The 22,409-nt window shown below is 45.0% G+C and overlaps 1 protein-coding gene across 6 annotated transcripts in view; it reads left to right on the forward strand.

Moving 5' to 3' along the window:
* ANKS1A (ankyrin repeat and sterile alpha motif domain containing 1A) overlaps window positions 1-22,409 on the forward strand; it is a 260,678-nt gene that overhangs the window by 162,761 nt on the left and 75,508 nt on the right. For all 6 annotated transcript variants that reach the window (XM_073666518.1, XM_073666520.1, XM_073666519.1 and 3 more), the window contains one exon: window positions 5,791-5,916. In XM_073666518.1, the coding sequence (XP_073522619.1) occupies window positions 5,791-5,916 (126 nt within the window). The remainder of the gene's footprint in view (window positions 1-5,790; window positions 5,917-22,409) is intronic.

Here is a 22,409-nt window from a genome sequence, read left to right on the forward strand (position 1 = left end):
ATTTCAGAACTTTCCCAAATTCTTATGAAAAAATATTCCCCACAAACTGCATTGAACTTCTTCACCCAATTTATTATATATTTTAGGAGTTTGAGTCTGTCCATTTTATACCGTTTCCAACTCCACAGCCCTGATTAGGAGGCAAATATCTGTCATCTGCATATGAAAAAATGCTTGCAGCAGACTGTCAGCCCATCTTTCACCAAGCAACAGGGTAAAAAGTGTAAAAAAAACAAACAAAAAATATTATGAGGACAATCCCTTTAATGATGTGTTGCAACTATGTACAGTATGTTGGTCACATTTCTATCACTATTAACATAAAACTGGGAGAATTCTAATGTGCTCAAAAGTCTTTGAGTAAAGTAGTTATATTGATCCTTTCCCAACATTTGATGTACATGAACGTCATAATGGGGAAGGTGCTCCCGCAGTATGACATACAGGTACATCATGGTGATCATGTGAGCTCAAGAGCTGTAGCCGTACCATGACCACCAGGGGCTCTCCTTACCTGACAGCTGAAATCCTGCAGTAAGAGCCAGGGCTGCTGCCAGCACCATGCCTGGCTGTTTTAACCCTCTAGATGTTGCAGTCAGTAGAGACATCTGAAAGGCCAATAGTCCTGTAAATGTGTGGTCCCGATGGTTGTCATGGCAATTGTAAGTCAAAGAATAACCTCTGGGTCTGGCTGGTATGGTGGCTGATTATTGAAGCCCAATAGAGGGACTAAGTAAAACAAAAAAATATATATATATATATATATAAAGTACAAAAAAATGCATTTATTATGTAAAAACAAAAATAAATTAGAGTGCTTTTATATTGCATTTTGGCATCCGTTCGTTGGTCCCATCGCGGCTTGTGTCCGAGCCCCTCCACAAATGGGATTCAGGCGTATACACCGACAGGAAATAGACTATAATGGTGCCGACAGTCTACTACATCTGGATGTCCGCCTCCAGTAGGCATAAGCTCTCGAAAATTATGCACGTCAGAGTGCATGTTCACTCTGTCAGCACCGTTCTAGTCTATGGCCCGTCAGCGCATACACCCGAATCCCATTTTGCAGGTGGTTTGGACGAAAACCCTGATGGGACCACCAAACTGGTGGCAAAACGCAACGTGAAAGCACACTTACAAATAAAGTAAAGCACAAGTATGTTCCTCATCATAGAGGCCGACAGAGAGAGAATGGGGCGGGCCTGTGGGCAGGTCCTTTTTTGCTGATCTGGCCTAGAGCACCAGAATAAGATCCTGCCAACATTCCCGTCCCGGAGCACTGGCATATCATTAACTCAAAACTGCAAACACTGATTACACAAGAATCATAGGACGGATTTCTTCACCTCAAGTATCATATTAATCAGTGCAGCAGCCTCAACATGACACTGACTGTAGTTTACTTAGCAAAAGCCTACTGACAAATTCCCTTTAAGGACCTGTGGGCAATCTTTAAAAAGGGAGTAGACAAACAAAAGCACAGAAATTGTGATTAACTCCAAGCACTGATTAGGCAAGAATGGACTGTCATCAGTCAGGATTTGGTCCAGATGCTGATATCCAGCTTGTCAAGAAGAATTGCAGAAGGCTTGAAAAAAGGGTCAACTCTGAAAATATCCAGCCATTGCATAAGCTTAATGTATTTGTCAGTAAGTGTAAAAACTGATGAAATGCTTATAATTGTTCTTCAGTAACCATTTATTATTCTTACTTATTCTTGTCATCTCAGTCCCCATTGGGGCTCACAATCTAAATTCCTTATCAGTATGTCTGAAGTTTGGGAGGAAACCAGAGCACCTGGAAGAAACCCCCTCTAACACTGGGAGAACATACAAACTACTTGCAGATATCACATGTCATGTCCATGGTCCATCAAGTTCAACCTTTCTCCACCAATTATATATTTTTTTACTAACTGATCTATGCTGTCCTTGATGGGTTTCGAACCCAGGATCCCAGTGCAGCAAAGCAACAGTGCTAACCACTTTGCTATCCATAGAAACATCTGACTAAAGGCCCTCATAGAAATGAGATCAATGTCAGCTGGACCCGCCGATATTGACCGACAGTCAAATGTGTGTGGTGCTGCCAGCCGGCCGAGTTATGATCGGGGGGGATGTCAATAGTGCATAGACTGCCAATTGCATTGTTTTCCTGGAGGTAAGCCGCCAGTCGACATGTCAGTTGACAGCTTTCTAATAGAGGACACAGAAGCACTCGGATGAACGAGTGCTATTGTTCTTGTGAAAGTCGGCTGAGGTGGCTGTTGGCCAAAGCATCGTTCGGATGAATGCAATTTAATGTGTATTGCTAGCTTAAAAGATCTAAAAACACTGAAGCCGATAACCAGTGAAAACCAAAATTTGTGTAATTTTCAAAACTTTTGGTCTTAACTACACAGAAAGCTGACAGTGAGTGGTGTGGGCAGGGTTAAACGGAGCTCAGCATTCAGAGATAAAACAGTAATTTTATCAGAATGACAGAATGCAGTCCAGTAAGTAACACATTTCTGAAATCGGGATTTTTGTCCCTACATCTTGCTGCACTCAGATGGGGTAACAAAAACCTGATGACATTCCCTTCTAAGAGGTGTAGTTTAAAAAATAGGTTTACTTTTTAGGGAAAAAAAGAGAGGGGTCGCTCACTGGTCTATTCGGGTGCTCTGAAGAAAAAAGTAATCTCAATTGCAAAAAGAACTTCGGCACTCCATACATGAAAATATAAGAAATATTGTATCTAGACTAATGTCACTTTGAAAAATGAAGGTTTTTTGCGCATAATTTGGCCAATTTATGTGTGCCCATCAACCACGACAAGGTCACCTTCGTATGATGGGAAACTACTCTACGCTACCACTGGATATGCCACTCTTGGGCTGTAAGCCTGTATGGACAATATGTCTCTGCTTGGGCTTTTAACCTACAATGTATGGGCTGGTAGAGCTAGTTAAAACCACCTGTGACTGAATGGGAGGGACACATGGTCAGAAAAAAGGCTATCAAACTTCTAATAGTGTGAACACGTACCTGCTGCAATGCTCCAGGAGCGGGATCCCAAAAATGATTAATAGAAAAAAGAGAGGGGTCGCTCACTGGTCTATTCGGGTGCTCTGAAGAAAAAAGTAATCTCAATTGCAAAAAGAACTTCGGCACTCCATACATGAAAATATAAGAAATATTGTATCTAGACTAATGTCACTTTGAAAAATGAAGGTTTTTTGCGCATAATTTGGCCAATTTATGTGTGCCCATCAACCACGACAAGGTCACCTTCGTATGATGGGAAACTACGCTACGCTACCACTGGATATGCCACTCTTGGGCTGTAAGCCTGTATGGACAATATGTCTGTGCTTGGGCTTTTAACCTACAATGTATGGGCTGGTAGAGCTAGTTAAAACCACCTGTGACTGAATGGGAGGGACACATGGTCAGAAAAAAGGCTATCAAACTTCTAATAGTGTGAACACGTACCTGCTGCAATGCTCCAGGAGCGGGATCCCAAAAATGCTCTACCAGCCCATACATTGTAGGTTAAAAGCCCAAGCAGAGACATATTGTCCATACAGGCTTACAGCCCAAGAGTGGCATATCCAGTGGTAGTGTAGCGTAGTTTCCCATCATACGAAGGTGACCTTGTCGTGGTTGATGGGCACACATAAATTGGCCAAATTATGCGCAAAAAACCTTCACTTTTCAAAGTGACATTAGTCTAGATACAATATTTCTTATATTTTCATGTATGGAGTGCCGAAGTTCTTTTTGCAATTGAGATTACTTTTTAGGGGAGTCCCATTGTGTTGGCATGTCAGGGGCTCTTCAAATTCGACATGGCATTCATAATGTGTGCCAGCCAAAATTGTGCTCCATAAGTCCAAGTACTCCTTCCCTTCAGAGCCCTGTTAAGTGTCCAAATTGTAGTTTCGAACCACATGTTGAGTATCCTTGAACTGAGGAGATATTGCACAACACATTGTGGGATCCAAAACTTAGGGGCTAAAGTAATTTATTCATGGAAAATACGTAATTTTTTGTTTTTCCATTCCGCTTTGTATTAATTCTCATGAAGTACCTAAATGGTGCGGTTTTGAAAACCTTGACAGGTGCAATTTAAAAAATGGGTTCTTGGGTGGGGGGGTTTCTGACATATCGGCTCTCCAACATCACTTCAAAAGTGAAGTGCCCAATAAAAGAAACAGGTTTTGTAAATGTTTTTGAAAATTAAGAATTAAACTATTGTACTATTCCAACAAAAAAAATAAAGTTTCAAAAACGATGCTGACATAAAGTATATATATGGTAAATATTATAAGTAGTGTGAATATCTGTATCGGAAACATAAAAATTGAAAGTTTGAAAATTGCAAAGTTTTGTAAATTTTCATCAAATTTCATAAATAAACACAAATCATATTGATACAAATTTACCATGAACATAAAGTGCAATTTGTCATGGAAAACTCAAAATCATAGGGTATGTAGTAGTATTCCAATGTTATTACTGCATAAAGTGACATAGATTTGAAAAAATGTGGCCTGGTCATGACGGGGTTAAAAGGGGGGGCCCCACCATTTTTTGAGCTTTTTCTACTATACACTATACTATGTAAAAAAAAAAACAACTAAATATATTCAATATTTTCATTTACCACATTAAGGGTATGTGCACACGATGCAGAAATGAAGCAGAAAATTTCTGCATCATTTCTGCATCTCCCTGGCAGAAAAAACGCATGCAGATTGTGCATGCGTTTTTCCTGCAGAATACATGCGGATCCACATGCAGATTCACATGCGTTTCCGCATGCAGATAGACAAGCGCTTTCCAGGCGATTTTAGCATCAATTGGAAAGTGCTTGACAACTAGGTCACACTATATAAATCCATGCAAACAGCATGGATTTATATAGTGTGACCCGAGAGAGTGTATATACTTACCTCCGATGGCCCTCGCTGTCCTGCTTTACAAAGTTCCCGGCTGCCGGCAACTTTGAATTGAAAGACCTGCCGACGTCAGCGTCACGTGACCCGTCACATGACTCTGACGTCACCGCAGGTCCTACAACTCACTGCAAGTGCCGGGAACCAAGCGGGAGCGCTGCGCGGGCCGACAGAAGGTAAGAATACATTTATTTTTTATTTTATTCTTTTTTTACAGCTTTTTTAATGGTACCTGGGTGTGGATGAGACTCTCCTCTCCTCCACACCCGGGTACCATCCGCATATTAGAACGCGCCAATAACGCAAGTACAAATGCTGTCTTGCGGAATTGGCGCGTTCTAATGCAAGTCAATGGCGGCGAAATCGCCGCGTTTCCGCAAAATTAATTGACATGCTGCGGATTTTTGACCGCAGCGTTAACGCTGCGGAAAAATCCGCATCATGGGCACAGCACATGCGGATTTCCATTGGGGAACATTGCTTCCCTTCTACCATGCGTTTTTCATGCGTTTCCGCGGCGTTTACGCAACTGCAAAAACGCCGCGGAAACGCATGAAATACGCATCGTGTGAACTCAGCCTAAAGCTTAAGCTGCAAAAAAAGAAACACATTTTTTGCTAAAAAATTAAACGTAAAAAAGTGAAATTTAGCAGTAAACATTCAAGAATCTTAAGGCTTTAGTTCGGAAAGGGTTAAGATTTTCGATATGTCCCGGCTGCACAGGGCTGCATATGATGAACAAGCTACAGATTGACAGCGAGTCCCACTGACCCTTCCCTGCCGCCTACCCCCGTTGGTTTTAATCCTACCCTGTGTTGATCTGATGTGATCTCCTTGTATTCCTGCAGTTTCAGGATGTCCTCCCAGGATCTATGCCTTCCATTCCATCAGAAGAGCACGCTATGAGGCATGAATCTGGAAGAAGCCGATCAGAAAGCAGAGAGCGCCACAAAGTGGCATCAGCTGTGAAAGAGGTTTGTGGTGTTTTTTCCAAAGATTTTATTTCTCAGCTATTGATGTTTAGGTCTGTATCTTGTTTTTGTTTTTTTTAGATACTACAATTTAATCTTATATTTTGGGGCAAAGTACCCTGTCTAATTTCTATATGAGACACTATGTGAAATTGGAGATGTAAGAAAAGTTTCAAAGAATGGATTAAGAATGATAGAGCTTTCTGATATAATGTTGATTACATTGTTAAAAAGTCACCAATGTTATTACTATGTTGCTGAAAAGCCTCTTCATCTACAGTTAAGAAAACGAAAAGCAGGTATCTACCAGGCCCTGCCCTAAATCACCTCTCCAATGTTCTACCAAATGATTACCGGTTATAAGCAGACTTGTTGCAAAGTATATAGTAAATTCACCTCTGTTTTTCTTGCTGTGTCTTCTACTCAAAGGATGAGAAAATGTGACAATAATACAATAATATTTTAAAGCACCTATAAGTGACCTTTCACTCAAAATACGCATTAAAAATAATTTTACGTACTAGCCAATTTCAGCAGGATTGGCCAAATATCTAATGATGATGGCTGTCTAACTGTAGGTATCAGGACAAAGAAGGCTGTTCATGTTGTAGAAGCTTGCCACGGACATGTGAATAGCACCATAGATTATAATGGGTACATGTTATATCTGGGAGACAAACAAGTGTAACACAGACGTCTGAATAAGGTTACAAGTGTATGACCAGATTTACACAAGTAAAATATGTCGTCCTGCTCTGCTGATTTGAAACAAGAACTGTGTCCAGATTATTTCCCAAGAAAGATTTGGAAAATCCGATTCCTTCCCTGTGTATTTCCTGTGCCACTGTTAATTTATGGTGCAGGCATGTAGCTAGTTCAGGAGCAGAGCTCAAGTCATCCACAGCAGGTGTCAGCGGTATGTTAACCACTTCGCACCAGAGCCTGTTTTTGCCTTCGTGACCGGGACAATTTTTTCGATTCTGACCACTGTCACTTTGAGTTAATTACTCTGGAACGCTTCAACGGATCCCCCTGATTCTGAGAATGTTTTTTCGAGACATATTGTACTTCATGATGGTGGTAAAATTTCTTCGATATCACTTGTGTTTATTTGTGAGAAAATTGAAAATTTTGCAATTTTCAAACTTTGAATTTTCATGCCCTTAAATCAGAGAGATATGTCACACAAAATAGTTAATAAATAACATTTCCCACATGTCTACTTTACATCAGCACAACATTTTTTTTTTGTTAGGGAGTTATAAGGGTTAAAAGTTGACCAGCAATTTCTCATTTTTCCAACAAAATTTACAAAAACATTTTTTTAGGGACCACATCATATTTGAAATCACTTTGAGGGGTTTTTATGACAGAAAATACCCAAAAGTGACACCATTCTAAAAACTGCACCCCTCAAGGTGCTCAAAACCTGTGGAATGTGGAAGAAAAAAATTAACATTTAACTTTTTTTCACAAAAATGTTACTTTAGACCCAATTTTTTTTATTTTCACAGGGGTAACAGGAAAAAATGGACCCCAAATTTTTTTGTGCAATTTCTCTTGAGCGCTCTGATACCCCATATGTGAGGGAAAACCACTGTTTGGGCGCACTGCAGGGTTCGGAAGGGAAGGAGCGCCATTAGACTTTTTGAATGTAAAATTTGTCTGAATAATTAGCAGATGCCATGTTGCGTTTGGAGAGCCCCTGATGTGCCTAAACAGTGGAAACCCCCCACAAGTGACACCATTTTGGAAACTACACCCCTTAGGGAACTTTTCTAGATGTGGGGTGAGTACCTTGAACCCTAAGGTGCTTCACAGAAGATTATAATATTGAGCTGTAAAAATAAAATTTTCACATTTTCCCCACAAAACCGTTTTTCATCCCTTAATTTTGCATTATCATAAGGGTAATAGGATAAATTGCACCATGAAATTTGTTGTGCAATTTCTCCTGAACACGCCAATACCCCATATGTGGAGGCAAATTACTGTTTGGGCGCACGGCAGGGTTTGAAAGGGAAGGAGCGCCATTTGACTTTTTGAATGTAAAATTTGTTTGAATAATTAGCGGACGCCATGTTGCATTTGGGGAGCCCCTGATGTGCCTAAACAGTGGAAACCCCCCACAAGTGACACCATTTTGGAAACTAGACCCCTTAGGGAACTTATCTAGATGTGTGGTGAGCACCTTGCACCCCCAGCTGATTCACAGAAGTTTATAATATTGAGCCGTAAAAATAAAATTTTCACATTTTTCCCACAAAAAATGTTTTTCATTCCCTAATTTTGTATTATCATAAGGGTAACAGGATAAATTGCACCATGAAATTTTTTGTGCAATTTCTCCTGAGTACGCCGATACCCCATATGTGGGGGAAAACCACTGCTTTGGTGTACGGCAGGGTTCGGAAGAGAAAGGAGCGCTATGTTGGCTGGGATAGGTGGCAGACACCATGTCACATTTGAAGAGTCGCTGACATGCCGAAACAGCAGAAACCCCCACAAGTGACCCCATTTTGTAAACTACACCTCTCAAGGAATTCATCTAGGGAAGTAGTGAGTATTTTTTAATTTTTAAATTTATACCATTGGGCAGTGAAAAAAGCATAATTATATTTTTACCACAAAAAAATGTTTTACCCTCAGATTTTACATTTTCACACAGTGCAATGGGTAAAAATGGTGCCGAAATGTGTCACACAATTTCTTCTAAAAGTGGCAATACCCCATATGTGGCTGTATCGTACCGCTCAGCCATATGGCGAGATCTGGGGGGGACGGAGTGCTATTTGACAATTGGAGAACAAATTATTGTAGAATAGGCATTTGGATTTGGGAGCACAAAATTTTCTGAATTTCTTTTGGGGGGCAAGGGCCATTTCGCTTTTCCAGAGCCTTTCTGCTACCAGTAACTTGGAAGTCCCTTATATTTTTAACAGATGACGGACCTGAGTGGGGACTAGCTTTTTTTGAAGACTGAGTTGAAGCGTTTATTGGGAACATTTTACGTAACATTTATCCGGCGCTCTAGGCTGAGCACTTACATCGGGGTTTCCATCTAAATTTCCAAGTGATGTAATTCAGATGAAACCCCTGCGGGATCCATTCACTGTAATGAGGCAGCAGAGTTACTATGGACTCCGTCTGGCCTCTGTTTAGCGGTGTCCTTTTTTTCAGAAGTGCACAAAACTGTGGCCAACCGCACTTTTATGCACGCCTAAAACAAATGACACCGTGGGATCACAGGCCAGACTGCTTCCACAGTGGCCTATATCTGCCTCATTACAGGGAATCTTCCGTCATGGGTTCCGGCTGAATCACATATTTCATAGATTTACACGGAAACTCTGGCGTAAGTGCTCAGCGCAGAGCGCAGGATAAATGTGGGCAGAGCCTTACTGCGATCTTTGGGAGACATAATAAACAAATCAGTAGCAGGTGAAGAATTGGTTTTATTTATTTTTTACGCCGTTCCTAGTGTGATATAACTGATTAGATTACTTTATTCTTCGGGTCGGTGCGATCACAGAGATACCACATTTATATCGGGTTTTTATGTCTGACAGCTGTCACACACTAAGAGACGCTTTTTTTTGCAAAATCTAGTTTTTGCATCACCATATTTTGAGAGCTATAATTTTTCCAAATTTTGGCCGACAGAGTCATGTGATGGCTTAAATTTTGCGGGACGAGTTGACATTTTTATTGGTACCATTTTGGGGTACGTGACATTTTTTGATCGCTTTCTATTCCGTTTTTTGGGAGGTAAAATTAACAAAAACCAACAATTCAGGAATTGTTTTTTGAGGGTTTTTTTTTATGCCGTTCTGCGTGTGGTAAAAGTGATAAGGCAGCATTATTCTTCGGGTCAGTACTTTTACAGCGATACACTTACTGTATTTTTTTTATGTTTTGGCGCTTTTACACAATAAAACAATTTTATAGAAAAAAATATTTTTTTTGCATTGCTTTATCCTGAGCGCTATAACTTTTTTATTTTTCAGCTGATGGAGCTGTATGGCGGCTTTTTTTTTGCGGAACAAGATGACGTTTTCAGCGGTACCATTTTTTTTTTCTATTTTGCTTTCTGATCGCATTTTTTTCCACTTTTTGTTTGGCGATATGATGAAAAAGCATATTTTTTTGCTCCGTTTTTTATTTATTTTTATTACGGTGTGCACAGAAGGAGTTAATTAGTGTGATAGTTTTATAGCTCGGGTTGTTTCGGACGCGGCGATACCAAATATGAGTACTTTTTTTGGTTTTGTAAAAATATACGGATTTATTGGTTTAATAATTTATTTATTTATTTTTATTTTTGTGATTTTTTTTTTTAACAGTTTAAAAACTTTTTTTTACTTTTTTTTTTACAGTTTTACTTAGTCCCTGTATGGGACATTTTTATTTTTCTGATCACTGATCTCATTTAATGTAATAGACATGTATTACATTACATGAGATCTTTGCTGACTGTTTCACAGTCAGAGTCTCCTGCCAGGCTTCAGCTGCAGGCTGAGCCAGGCAGGACACCATATATGGCAGATCTGGAGGCGGTCATGTGACCTCCAGCTGCCATAGCAACCCCAGGTCCTGGAAGGTATCAGGGGTCGTCGGAGAGGTAAGTAACACGACCCCCTCTCCTCTGTCTATCTTCTATATGCCGCGATCACTATAGATCGCGGCATATAGAACATAGCAAAGGGTTAACATCACTGGGACCTGATCCAATCAGGTCCCGATGATGTCCCCTGTCAGAGCTAACGCTCTGCACCGGAATCGCAGCGCTTGCAGGACCCTGGGGGTCCTGAGCGCTGCGAGACCACCTACCGTTTTTAAATTGTCGGGTACAGGTGTATGCCGCTGCTGAATTGCCGGCTTTTCATGTTTCACTGTGAGCACTGTTCCCAGCGATTTGGGCAATTACTGTAATGCCACAACCACCATGGCTGTGGCATTACAGTGAGTGGCAGACAATCCCTGCATGATTGGTGCTCTAAATAGCGCCAGACATGCAGGACACGCTTTTGGTGCACGAACAGTTATCGAACATAACCTCGAACAGCCGAATTTTTTGCAAATCGTTCGGGTTCGTCGAACGACTCGAACACCGCCCAAAACAGCTCGAATTTGAGATTGGCGAACAGTTCTAGTCTAACACCGCTCATCTCTATTAGTAAGGACTACGTTCCAACGCACGTTTTTCAAGAAGCCAGACCAGCTGGCGAAACACACATTGGGACGTAATCCTGACCATTTTAACAATAGGCATTTTAATTTTGCTTATAAAACTTACATTTTAATAAACCTATATATTCATACTCCAACTCTTTCTTTCCTCTTCCCTTTATAATCAATTTATCTGGAGGTGTACACTTCCTGTGAATATATATACTGAAGGACAGTATTTGAACTGAATGTTATTGTACAGTTGAAATTTGTGAATTCCTCAAAAATGTTTTGTACAGTTTGACAATGACGTAGAGTAAGGAAGGTGCCGATGCAGGGGCTAGAGGAAAATGTTCATAACTGAACAGCTAGGGAAGAGGATTTCTAAATAGTACACATTCCAACGAGATTAAAAGTGGTAACGGTATACCTCAAGGTTGTGGTCACTTCTTTTTAAAGTTTAAAGGCAAGGCTCACCCACATTAGAGCATCCGCTAACCTGTAGCCAGCCTCCCAAATGGCCCCCATTATAGCAAAAGGGATTGGCCTGGCGCAATTTGTATCCGTCAGATGGATGAGGCTTTTTTGCTCCTATTGACAGCTTGCTTTGCACAACGAGCTGTCAAACAGTGCTGGGCATGCTTACAGCGACAGCACGCCTTTAAGACTGAAAGCCAGTGGCTCCTGGGAGGAATAAATTAATCCCACGCTGTCAGTGACGTGCATGAGGTGAGCTCATGTCCAATGAACTCAGCTCACCTCATGCACGTCACTGACAGCGTGGGAAAATTCTCCTGCGCTCAGCGCTTCAGCAGGAGGATTCTCTCACGCTCACTGCATGCGCAGGAGAATTTTCCCACGCTGTCAGTGACGTGCATGAGGTGAGCCGAGTTCATTGGACATGACTTCGGCTCATCTTTATGCCGTCACAGCCACACACTGAGGAGCGCAAGCATGCCTGTGCTTCTCAGTGTCTGCCGCATGGCAAGCTGGATGGCAGCGTTCTGCTGCGGTCCAGCCTGTCATGTCAATGTAGCAGAGCTGAAGCTGTCGTGGGAACCATGGAAAGGTAAGGATGATGTTGCTTTATTATTTTACTTTTATTGCAGGAGATCATTGGCTTCAGCTGGAATGGGCGTGATGGTAAGTATGGTTTAATTTAGAACAAACAATTGTGTGTTTATTTCAATTAAAGGACTTTATTCTGGGTGTTTGTGTTTTTTTTTTTAACTTTGTCTATGGGGTTAGTAATGGGGGTGTCTTATAGACGCCTCTCCATTACTAACCTGGGCTTGATGTCAGCTGGCATTATAAGCTGACATCAACCCCAACCCTATTACCCCACTGCCACCGCTACAGGGCAGTGGGAAGAGCGAGGCTAAGTGCCAGAATTGGCGCATCCTATGGATGCGCCATTTCTGGGGCGGCTGACGGCTGGTGTTTCTAGCCTAGGATGGGGTCAGTATTCATGGCACCCTTCCTGGGCTATTAATATCAGCCCCCAGCTGTCTGCCTAGCCTTTGCTAGCTATTAAAATAGGGGGGACCCCACGTCACTTTTTTGGGGGTCCCCCATTTTAATAGCTAGTAAAGGCTAGGTATTCAGCTGGGGAGCTCCGTGGGTATTACCCCCTTCCCAGGCTTCAAACATCTGCCCCAGCCGTCTGCTTAACCTCCGCTAGCGACTAAAATTACGGGGAACCCCACGCCAATTTTTTTTTTAATAAATCCTTTATTTTAACACTAAATGACAAGTACAGTAATCAACACTGTCACTGTACTTCTTATATATGTGACTGACATGTTTCTATCTATCTAATCTATGTGTGATGCTCTATTCTTTGTTATAAATTGTCGGGTACCGGTGTATGCCGCTGCTGAATTGCCGGCTGGCTTTTTTAAAGAAAGCGTCTTCTGAGCAGTTTGTCAGCTTTTGGACGCCTTTGAAGATGTTTTCTATGTGTTTCTATGTGTTTTTGTTTGCCTGCCATTGGTTTTAACAGTGTTCTAAGGTGTTCGACGAACCGAACCCGAACACTACGGGGGTGGCTCAACACTACTTACTAATTTTAGGGAGAGGCATTATTTTCTGTACATACGCTATGTGCTGTTAGCACAGGGACAGGCACATACTGCATTGCTATCAGCCACGGAGCGCTATAATCACTAACTGTAACGCACAAGTGATCATTATTACCAACACACACACTGCTGTATGCTGGCAGCGCTCAATTGTAATCCTGCTAGCTGCAGCACGCCTGTGATATTATAGCAGCACCGTGGGCACTTAGACTGGAGTTAATCACAATAAGCCCACGGCCCCACTATCAGTATTCGGTCAGTATTTTTTCTCAGGAGTGGGAGCCAAAACCAGGTGAGGAACAATCAGAGAAAAGGTATAATAGAAACAGGGCTGTGGAGTCGGTGTCCATTTTGTTGGAATATATAATAAATTGGGTACAGAAGTTCAATGCAGTTTGTGGGGAATATTTTTTCATAATAATTTGGGAAAGTTATGAAATGTCCTATAAATGTCTGTCCTATTCCTGATCTAAGGATCTAGACTTTTAGCTGAGATGAATCTGTTCTACAGTAAATTTATCACATAAACATGAGCCGTGTATGAGGGAGTCGGAGTTGTGGAAATTAAGGAGTCAGAGGTTTGGCTTACCGACTCCACAGCCCTGAATAGAAACAAGTCACCAATTCTGCATTTATCACCCACTCCTGAGAAAAAATACTGCCCAAATACTGATAGTGTGGCCGTGGCCTAAGGTGCTATATGGCGAGCCTTTACGTCCATTACCATTCAGGTACCATATTAGCACATATATGAACATAGTATTATTTTTATTGCATTACAACTTTACAATGTTAGAGCAGTCATACTTGGCCTCTACAGGGTTAAGGCAAGATACCATTGCCATAAAATCAGTGCAAAACAGCTATTTGTAACACACAATTAGATTACATAACACTATTTAATAGGTATAATACTAATCTGTAATAGGATGATTTATAATTATAGTACATTCAACTAGCCTGAACTCAATTATTCTACACAAAAAATATATATATTTTTTATTTAATGAAAATTATAGTACTGCCCAGTTCGTATCACACGGACGCTCCTCATTATAGGGGATAATTGTACTTCATAAACCACAATGTAACTTGGGGACCCCTGGCTCATCCTCTCATTTCCCAGTGGAAATTCTTGGATAGGAAAAATTGTAATAGGAATTTTAATTTTGCTAGTAAAAGTAAAATGTTACTAATCCTATATATTCACACTTCTATTCCTACTTTCCCCTTCCCATGATAATCTATTACAGTCATCCAAGTTTCTGCATTTACACAGTTTTTAATAGTCTAAAGCACTATTCCAGCGTTTTTTCATATTTCTCCATCCGATAGCTATCAGTATCGTCTCTACGCTGTGTGCATTAATAGATTTACCCTTCTCTGTCTTCTGCACTTTTCCTCACTGCTCCAGTTTTCCAATTGCATCACATAACTTTAGAGCTAACAAGAACAGGGTAGGCATGACTCCCATAGATTATAGTTCCTAAGGAGCCGAGCACTTTGCTGCCATTGAAGTATGGCAGATAAAGGATAATTATACGACAAACAGCACAGTAAGTGCTTTCAGATTGATTTGAGAAAGTGACGTGCAGAGGACGGAGCATGGCTGGAAACAGAGAATCTAAGGCAATGAGGTACAAGTAGTCACATTTTTAATTCGGTGCCCTTCAATAGAGGAAAACACTTACTGTTTTTTATATGGCATTTTAATTTACCATAAGAAATCACACAAATATAGCAATGTAATATAAAGACAATAATGTAAGCATGTTAAAACAAGGATTTAATCCTTTCACTACACAGTCGGTTTTCACCTTCCTGACCAGGCCAATTTTTACAATTCTGACCACTGTCACTTTATGAGGTAATTACTCTGGAACGCTTCAGCGGATCCCCCTGATTCTGACATTGTTTTTTCGTGACAAATTGTACTATATGTTAATGGTAAGTTTAGGTCGATATTTATTGCATTTATTTGTAAAAATTTCTGAAATTTGACTAAAATTTAGCAATTTTCAAACTTTTAATTTTTATGCTCTTAAATCAGTGTTACTGTGGGGAAAAAAGTATTTAGTCAGCCACCAATTATGCAAGTTCTCCCACTTAAAAAGATGAGAGGCCTGTAATTGACATCATAGGTAGACCTCAACTATGAGAGACAAAATGAGAAAACAAATCCTGAAAATCACATTGTCTGATTTGGAAGGAATTTTTTTTCCAAATTTTGGTGGAAAAGAAGTATTTGGTCAATTACAAAGAAGCAAGATTTCTGGCTCTCACAGACCTGCAACTTCTTCTTAAAGAGGCTCCTCTGTCCTCCACTCATTACCTGTAGTACTGGCACCTGTTTGAACTTGTTATCAGTATAAAAGACACCTGTCCTCAACCTCAAACAGTCACACTCCAAACTCCATTATGGTGAAGACCAAAGAGCTGTCGAAGGACACCAGAAGCAAAATTGTAGCCCTGCACCAGGCTGGGAAGACTGAATCTGCAATAGGCAAGCAGCTTGGTGTGAAGAAATCAACCGTGGGAGCAATAATTAGGAAATGGAAGACATGCAAGACCACTGATAATCTCCCTCGATCTGGGGCTCCACACAAGATCTCACACAGGGGGACCTAGTGAATGACCTGCAGAGAGCTGGGGCCAACGTTACATAGGCTACCATCAGTAACACACTACGCCGCCAGGGACTGAGATCCTGCAGTGCCAGACGTGTCCCCCTGCTTAAGCCATTACATGTCCTGGCCCGTCTGAAGTTTGCTAGAGAGCATTTGGATGACCCAGAAGAGTATTGGGAGAATGTCCTGGTCAGATGAAACCAAAGTAGAACTGTTTGGTAGAAATACTACTCGTCGTGTTTGGAGGAGTAAGAATGCTTAGTTGCATCCAAAGGACACCATACCAACTGTGAAGCATGGGGGTGGCAACATCATGCTTTGGGGCTGTTTCTCTGCCAAGGGACCAGGGCGACTGATCCGTGTACGTGAACGAATGAATGGGGCCATGTGTCTTGAGATTTTGAGTGCAAACCTCCTTCCATCAGCAAGGGCATTGAAGATGAAACGTGGCTGGGTCTTTAAGCATGACAGTGATCCAAAGCACAGCGCCAGGGCAATGAAGGAGTGGCTTCGTAAGAAGCATTTCAAAGTCCTTGAGTGGTCTAGCAAGTCTCCAGATCTAAACCCTATAGAAAACCTTTGGAGGGAGTTGAAAGTCTGTGTTGCCCAGCGACAGCCCCAAAACATCACTGCTCTAGAGGAGATCTGCATGGAGGAATGGGCCAAAAATACCAGCAACAGTGTGTGCCAACCTTGTGAAGACTTACAGAAAACGTTTGACCTCTGTCATTGTCAACAAAGGATATATAACAAAGTATTGAAATGAACTTTTGTAATTGACAATACTTATTTTCCACCAAAATTTGAAAAAAAATTTTTTTACAAATCAGACAATGTGATTTTCAGGATTTGTTTTCTCATTTTATCTCTCATAGTTGAGGTCTACCTATGATGTCAATTACTGGCCCCTCATCTTTTTAAGTGCGAGAACTTGCACAATTGGTGGCTGACTGAATACTTTTTTTCCCCACTGTATATCACCCAAAATAAGTAATAACATTTGCCACATGTCTACTTTACATCTGCATCATTTTTGAAATATAATTATTTTTTGTTAGAAGAGTTAAAAGCAGGGCCGGCTCCCGGGCGAAAGAGTCTCAGTGGCCCCTTTAAACACATTCCACGATTCGTGATGCACAGATACAGTGGAGAAATATAGGTATACAACACAGGGCACAGCCTGCCCCCTCATCCTTCACATATGCAGACACGCACGCACGGTACGCAGACATGCTCACAGTACGCTGACGCGCCTGCATACGGTACGCAGACGCACACGGCACGCAGATATGCACACATGTACTGTACGCAGAAGGGCACGCATGCACGGCGCGCAGAAGGGCACACATGTACTGTACGCAGAAGGGCACACATGCACGGCGCGCAGAATGGCACGCCGATAGGTGCACAGACGCGCACGCACATGCACGCCGATAGGTGCGCAGACGCGCACGCACATGCACGCCGATAGGTGCGCAGACGCGCATGCACAAACATAAATTCTTAGAAGCAGTCATACACATTAGAAATATATTTAATATGGGGATCGGGGAAGCTGGCAACAAGCCTCACTTACCTACCCCCGGCCTGTGTCCCGACCAGCTGTGCAGGGCCGCCGGCGGATTTTTGGCCGTCACAGACATGGCCCTGGACCATCAGGGGGGCCCACTTGCCGTCAGGGCCTAGGCTGCTCCCACAGGATCTCTGCAAGACCGCCGGCGCTGATGCTTGATTGCCAGCACTTCACCATACATGGCCACGTGCAGTGCTCTGTGCAGGTGTAGCTGCTAGTAATGACGTGGCAGGGACGACACACAAGCACAATTAAAGGTGCATTTTGTGAAAAAAATGAAAATTTTCAATATGACGACCTACTGTTATCAAATTCTACATTAGTACCTGTAGGTTCAAAATGCTCACTATACCCGTGGATAAAATCATTGAGAAGTGTAGTTTCCAAAATGGGGTAACTTGTGGGGGTTTCCACTGTTTAGGCACATCAGAGGCTCTCCAAACGCAACATGATGCCCACAGACCATTCCTTCAAAGTCAGCTTTCCAAAACGTCACTCCTATTTTTCCATGCCCTGCCTTGTGCCCAAACAGTAGTTTTCCACAACATATGGGGTATCGGCGTACTCAGGAGAAATTGCACAGCAAATTTTGGGGTCTGTTTTCTCCTTTTACCCTTGTGAAAATGGAAAAAAAAAATTGGGGGAAGGCTATGTTCACACACATTGTGTTTTGCTGCGTATTTTGCAGCAGATTTTTATGCAAATTTTCAGCTACGTCTAGCAGTACCAGCAAAGTCTGAGAAACCAGAATTCTCTGTTCACACATATTGCTTTTTGTTTGCTGCTTATGACGCGCCCCCTGGGACATATTCCTTTTTGAGGGGAATACCCGGCACCGGATCAGATGGGGAGTTGTAGTCTCCGAGCGGCTGTGACCCGGCCCCGTGCCCAGGGCGTCAAGCTCAGTGTTATGTGGCAGTCCTACAGATGTTATTAAGAGTTCTTTTGTGTCGACTACGCCACCCGTTGTGATGCGGTCACTGTGGCCGCCGCTGCAGCAGGGTCCGCTGAGGCTGATGGTGCAGGTGCAGCTTGTGATGATAACCCCCAACGGGAGGGGTATAGCCTCAGGGGGAACAGGTGCAGAGGATGGGGGTTGTGGTGGTGCAGTGCAGACGGCAGTGAAGACAGAGTCGGGTTATGCAGTTAAGGGTGTTTACTTACTGCAGATGTTGTACTGGTCACTCCAGCTCCGAGTGACCACCCGAGCCGTGCTGCGTCCACCAGGTCCTGGATCCAGCCAACCCCCAAACAAGTCCGGAGCGTGGCCCTGAGCTCTCCTTCTGTCCCGTTCTCTGGCCGTCCCCACCAGTGATCCACCTAGGTCCAGCTCCCTCGGGCCTTCTGTTGGGACACCCTTGGCCTTGGGTTCCCTGACCCTTCATGTGGTGTGCCTTCGGGGTGGATGTAGTGGGTGACCGTGGCAAACGCTGCCCACGGTCTCCGGTCTCTGGCTGGGGAATGTTTTTACCCCCACCAGCTTGGGTTCCGGTACCCTGATGCCGACTCTTCACCCGGGGTTTTAATTTGGGATCTTAGAGTCCTGTTCTTCTGTGCCTCTGGGTCTCTCTCTCTCCTCTCTCACTCTGGGTCTTTCCTTCTCCTCTGCTCCTGACTTGTTCTCTGCATCTGACCCTGTTCTTAGTTGGTGCCCACCTTATATACACCCTCTATGTGTGAGCTCAGGTGACCAGCACCCAATGAGCTCCTAACTTTACCCAGGCTGCTCCCCCTATCTGCCCCTACACTACTTGGGATGTACCACCCCCCTCCCACTCCAGCCAGGAACAGACTCTGTCGTACCTGCACATTTCTAAGTGGGAGTACCGTCGGTCTGCTCCTCGGAAATGGGATGTGTGTAGTGCATGCAGCCTACCGAGCTCAGATCCACACTCCATCCTTACCCGGGAGTGGAATATCACACCTCTGGATTGAGGTGCAATACCCCTGTAGCAGCCGAATCCTCAGGGTGCTACATTCCCCCCTGGTAAATCACAGCACGTCCTCGGGCTGTAAGACAAAAACAACACCAAAACATACAAATTTTTTCATAAACATATAAAACATTATATATATATAAAACTTTTCATATAACATTCTCGTCGTCTCTTGTTTCTGGTTCCTCCTCCGGACACTGTGCAACGTGTGTCCGGGAAAAGTGCGACAGTCTCTTAGAAAAACTGGTTTTCCTATAAAACCGGTAGGGGGCGCTTTAGGACGCGCAACTATTTACAAGGGAAGTTGGCCGCTCTCAGTCCTCGGCCAGGTAAGGAGGGAAAGGGAATGGCTGCTCACAGTCCTCAGCCTGTGGGATTAAGGGGTAAACGGGTAAACAGTTCACTCTTGCTGGTCCCAACGGGGACTATATTAGCAGCAGCAACAGTTTCAGTTTCTTTATACCCCGATTGGGTAACTTATTTACAGCACCTGCTCTGCCGCACTCAACGGCGTCTTCCTCCTGCTCTTTGCTTATAGCTGGTGGTAACTTCAGACCCGTCCGGGTCCTCTTGCTCCTCCTCCTCGCACCGCAACTCCTCCTCCGTCAGGCGGTGTACGTGGAGGGCGTAAGGTCCTTTGGCACACTTGTGCCGGGTAAAGGTGACCTCGTCCCCGATATAAAGGTCACGACCTCTGTGCCCCTCCGGCAGATGGGACTCAACGTCTCTGCGCGTTACAAAAACGTCGCCGGGGGTGTTGTGGTCTCTGATGAAGCCCCACCCATGCTGCTGGTTGAACTTGATCACTGTCCCGATGGTGCGGGGACAATGCGCTGCACGGGGGTCTCTCCTGGCCCGGCTCTTCTGCTCCGCGCTCCTTACTTGAGCTTGCTGTTCCCGGACCCGCCTCTCTCTCCGCTCCCTCTCGAAGTCCTCGAGCTGTTGGCGGCAGCACTCAGCACGCTCCGCTGCAGCTGCCCGAGTCTCTTGAGTGAACCCCATGAGATCTTCTCCGGTGGGGTCCCACTCGAACTGCGCTTCCGCTAGCGGGGGCGAGATCCTCTTTACGGGCTTTGGAGCCGGGATCAGGGGTTCATCCAGGGGTCTCTCTCTCCGGAGTCGGGGATGGTGGAACTCCGGTGGCCATATAAATGGCTGCCCATCCGGGCACGTATGCTGGGCGTACAGGTCCTCTCCCAGATGCGGCACTTTAGGTCTTATGGGCGCGGTGGTGTTAGCGCCCGGGATGCCCGGGCCCTGCGGCCAGGCCTGGGGTATCTGGAAGGTGAAGGGCACCGTAAGGACAGCGGCGCCCTGGGCTACTTGGCCCTGCGACCAGGCCGGGGGCTCCGCGGAGGTAGGGGGCGCTGTTGGTATTGCGGCGCCCGGGGGTACTAGGCCTTGCGACCAGGCTGGTGGTACTTCCTGCTTGGTCACGCTCGGGGTCGAGGCGTGTGACGTCACAGGGGTCGCGGCGGCGGCTTCCGGTTGGGGCCTAGTCTGCGTCGGTGACATGGCGTTTTCGGGCACAGCAGGGGGACTTTCGGGCTCTGCGACGGGGAGCTGGGGCAGGTAAGCGGTGTCCCGGCTTGGGGTGTAGACGTCCCCTTTACCTGCCTCCATGCGTTCGGCTCCCTTCTCGGCGCCGTCTCCGGCCTTTGGTCCTCCCGCGCCATCCTCAGAGGCAGTCTGTTTCCTCATCTTGGCTGGCGTGCTCCGGGTCTTGGTTTCAGCTTGCTGGGCCATCTCCCGGCTCCATTCCGCCAATATCTCTCGCTGTACCCGGGCCATCCTCCGTGCGAGGCCCTCCAGGGCAGTTTGTGCACACTCCCGGTCTCGGGGGAGCTGTGCAAGGACCTCCACTAGGCCTAGCGGGGTCGTGGTGTCTAGCAGGCTCCTGACCAACGGGTCGGTGCTGCTCTGCTCTTCTTCCAGCAGGCTCCTGGCCAGCGGGCCGGTGCTGCTCTGCTCTCTGGACATCTCCGGGTGAGCTTCTTTGCTGCTCCTCTCCAGGCTTCCTGCCTCCGGGTGTGCTCGCTCCAGACTGCTCCAGGCGGCACCCATCTTTGTTCTCTCCTTTCGTCTCCTCCCACTTCGAGGGCAGTCCCGGGGCAACTCGGTGACTGTCAGCTCCAGGGGTAGTTCTTTCACGCTGACAGACACCTCCAGCATCACAGTCTCTGTTGGTGGGGGCGGTTTCCACTTTTGGCGCCATTTTCTGTCCCGGCCCACGATGGGAGGCGGCCTCTTGCCCTCCTTTGGCACGCCCATAATGGCGTCCGCTGCTCTTCCAAGGCGGGAAATCTTCGGATTTGGCGGGAAGCGTCGCCCAGTGGCGGGAAACTCTGCAGATGGCGGGAACAAGCTGGAAATGGCGGACAATCGGCGGGACACGACCTGTGATGGGGTCCGATGGTGTGGACCCTCCGGAACCGGCGGGAGACTTCTTTCTGAGGTAAACTTGCACTTTTCTTCAGGCACGCAGTACCCGGGTGTTGCGGGCACGTAATCCTGCCGACTACGCCAAAGTAGACGCGCCCCCTGGGACATATTCCTTTTTGAGGGAAATACCCGGCACCGGATCAGATGGGGGGTTGTAGTCTCCGAGCGGCTGTGACCCGGCCCCGTGCCCAGGGCGTCAAGCTCAGTGTTATGTGGCAGTCCTACAGATGTTATTAAGAGTTCTTTTGTGTCGACTACGCCACCCGTTGTGATGCGGTCACTGTGGCCGCCGCTGCAGCAGGGTCCGCTGAGGCTGATGGTGCAGGTGCAGCTTGTGATGATAACCCCCAACGGGAGGGGTATAGCCTCAGGGGGAACAGGTGCAGAGGATGGGGGTTGTGGTGGTGCAGTGCAGACGGCAGTGAAGACAGAGTCGGGTTATGCAGTTAAGGGTGTTTACTTACTGCAGATGTTGTACTGGTCACTCCAGCTCCGAGTGACCACCCGAGCCGTGCTGCGTCCACCAGGTCCTGGATCCAGCCAACCCCCAAACAAGTCCGGAGCGTGGCCCTGAGCTCTCCTTCTGTCCCGTTCTCTGGCCGTCCCCACCAGTGATCCACCTAGGTCCAGCTCCCTCGGGCCTTCTGTTGGGACACCCTTGGCCTTG

This window comes from Phyllobates terribilis, unplaced genomic scaffold (assembly GCF_046119375.1).
Source record: "Phyllobates terribilis strain yellow unplaced genomic scaffold, ASM4611937v1 Scaffold_2__4_contigs__length_985480577, whole genome shotgun sequence".
Classification (NCBI taxonomy): domain Eukaryota; kingdom Metazoa; phylum Chordata; class Amphibia; order Anura; family Dendrobatidae; genus Phyllobates; species Phyllobates terribilis.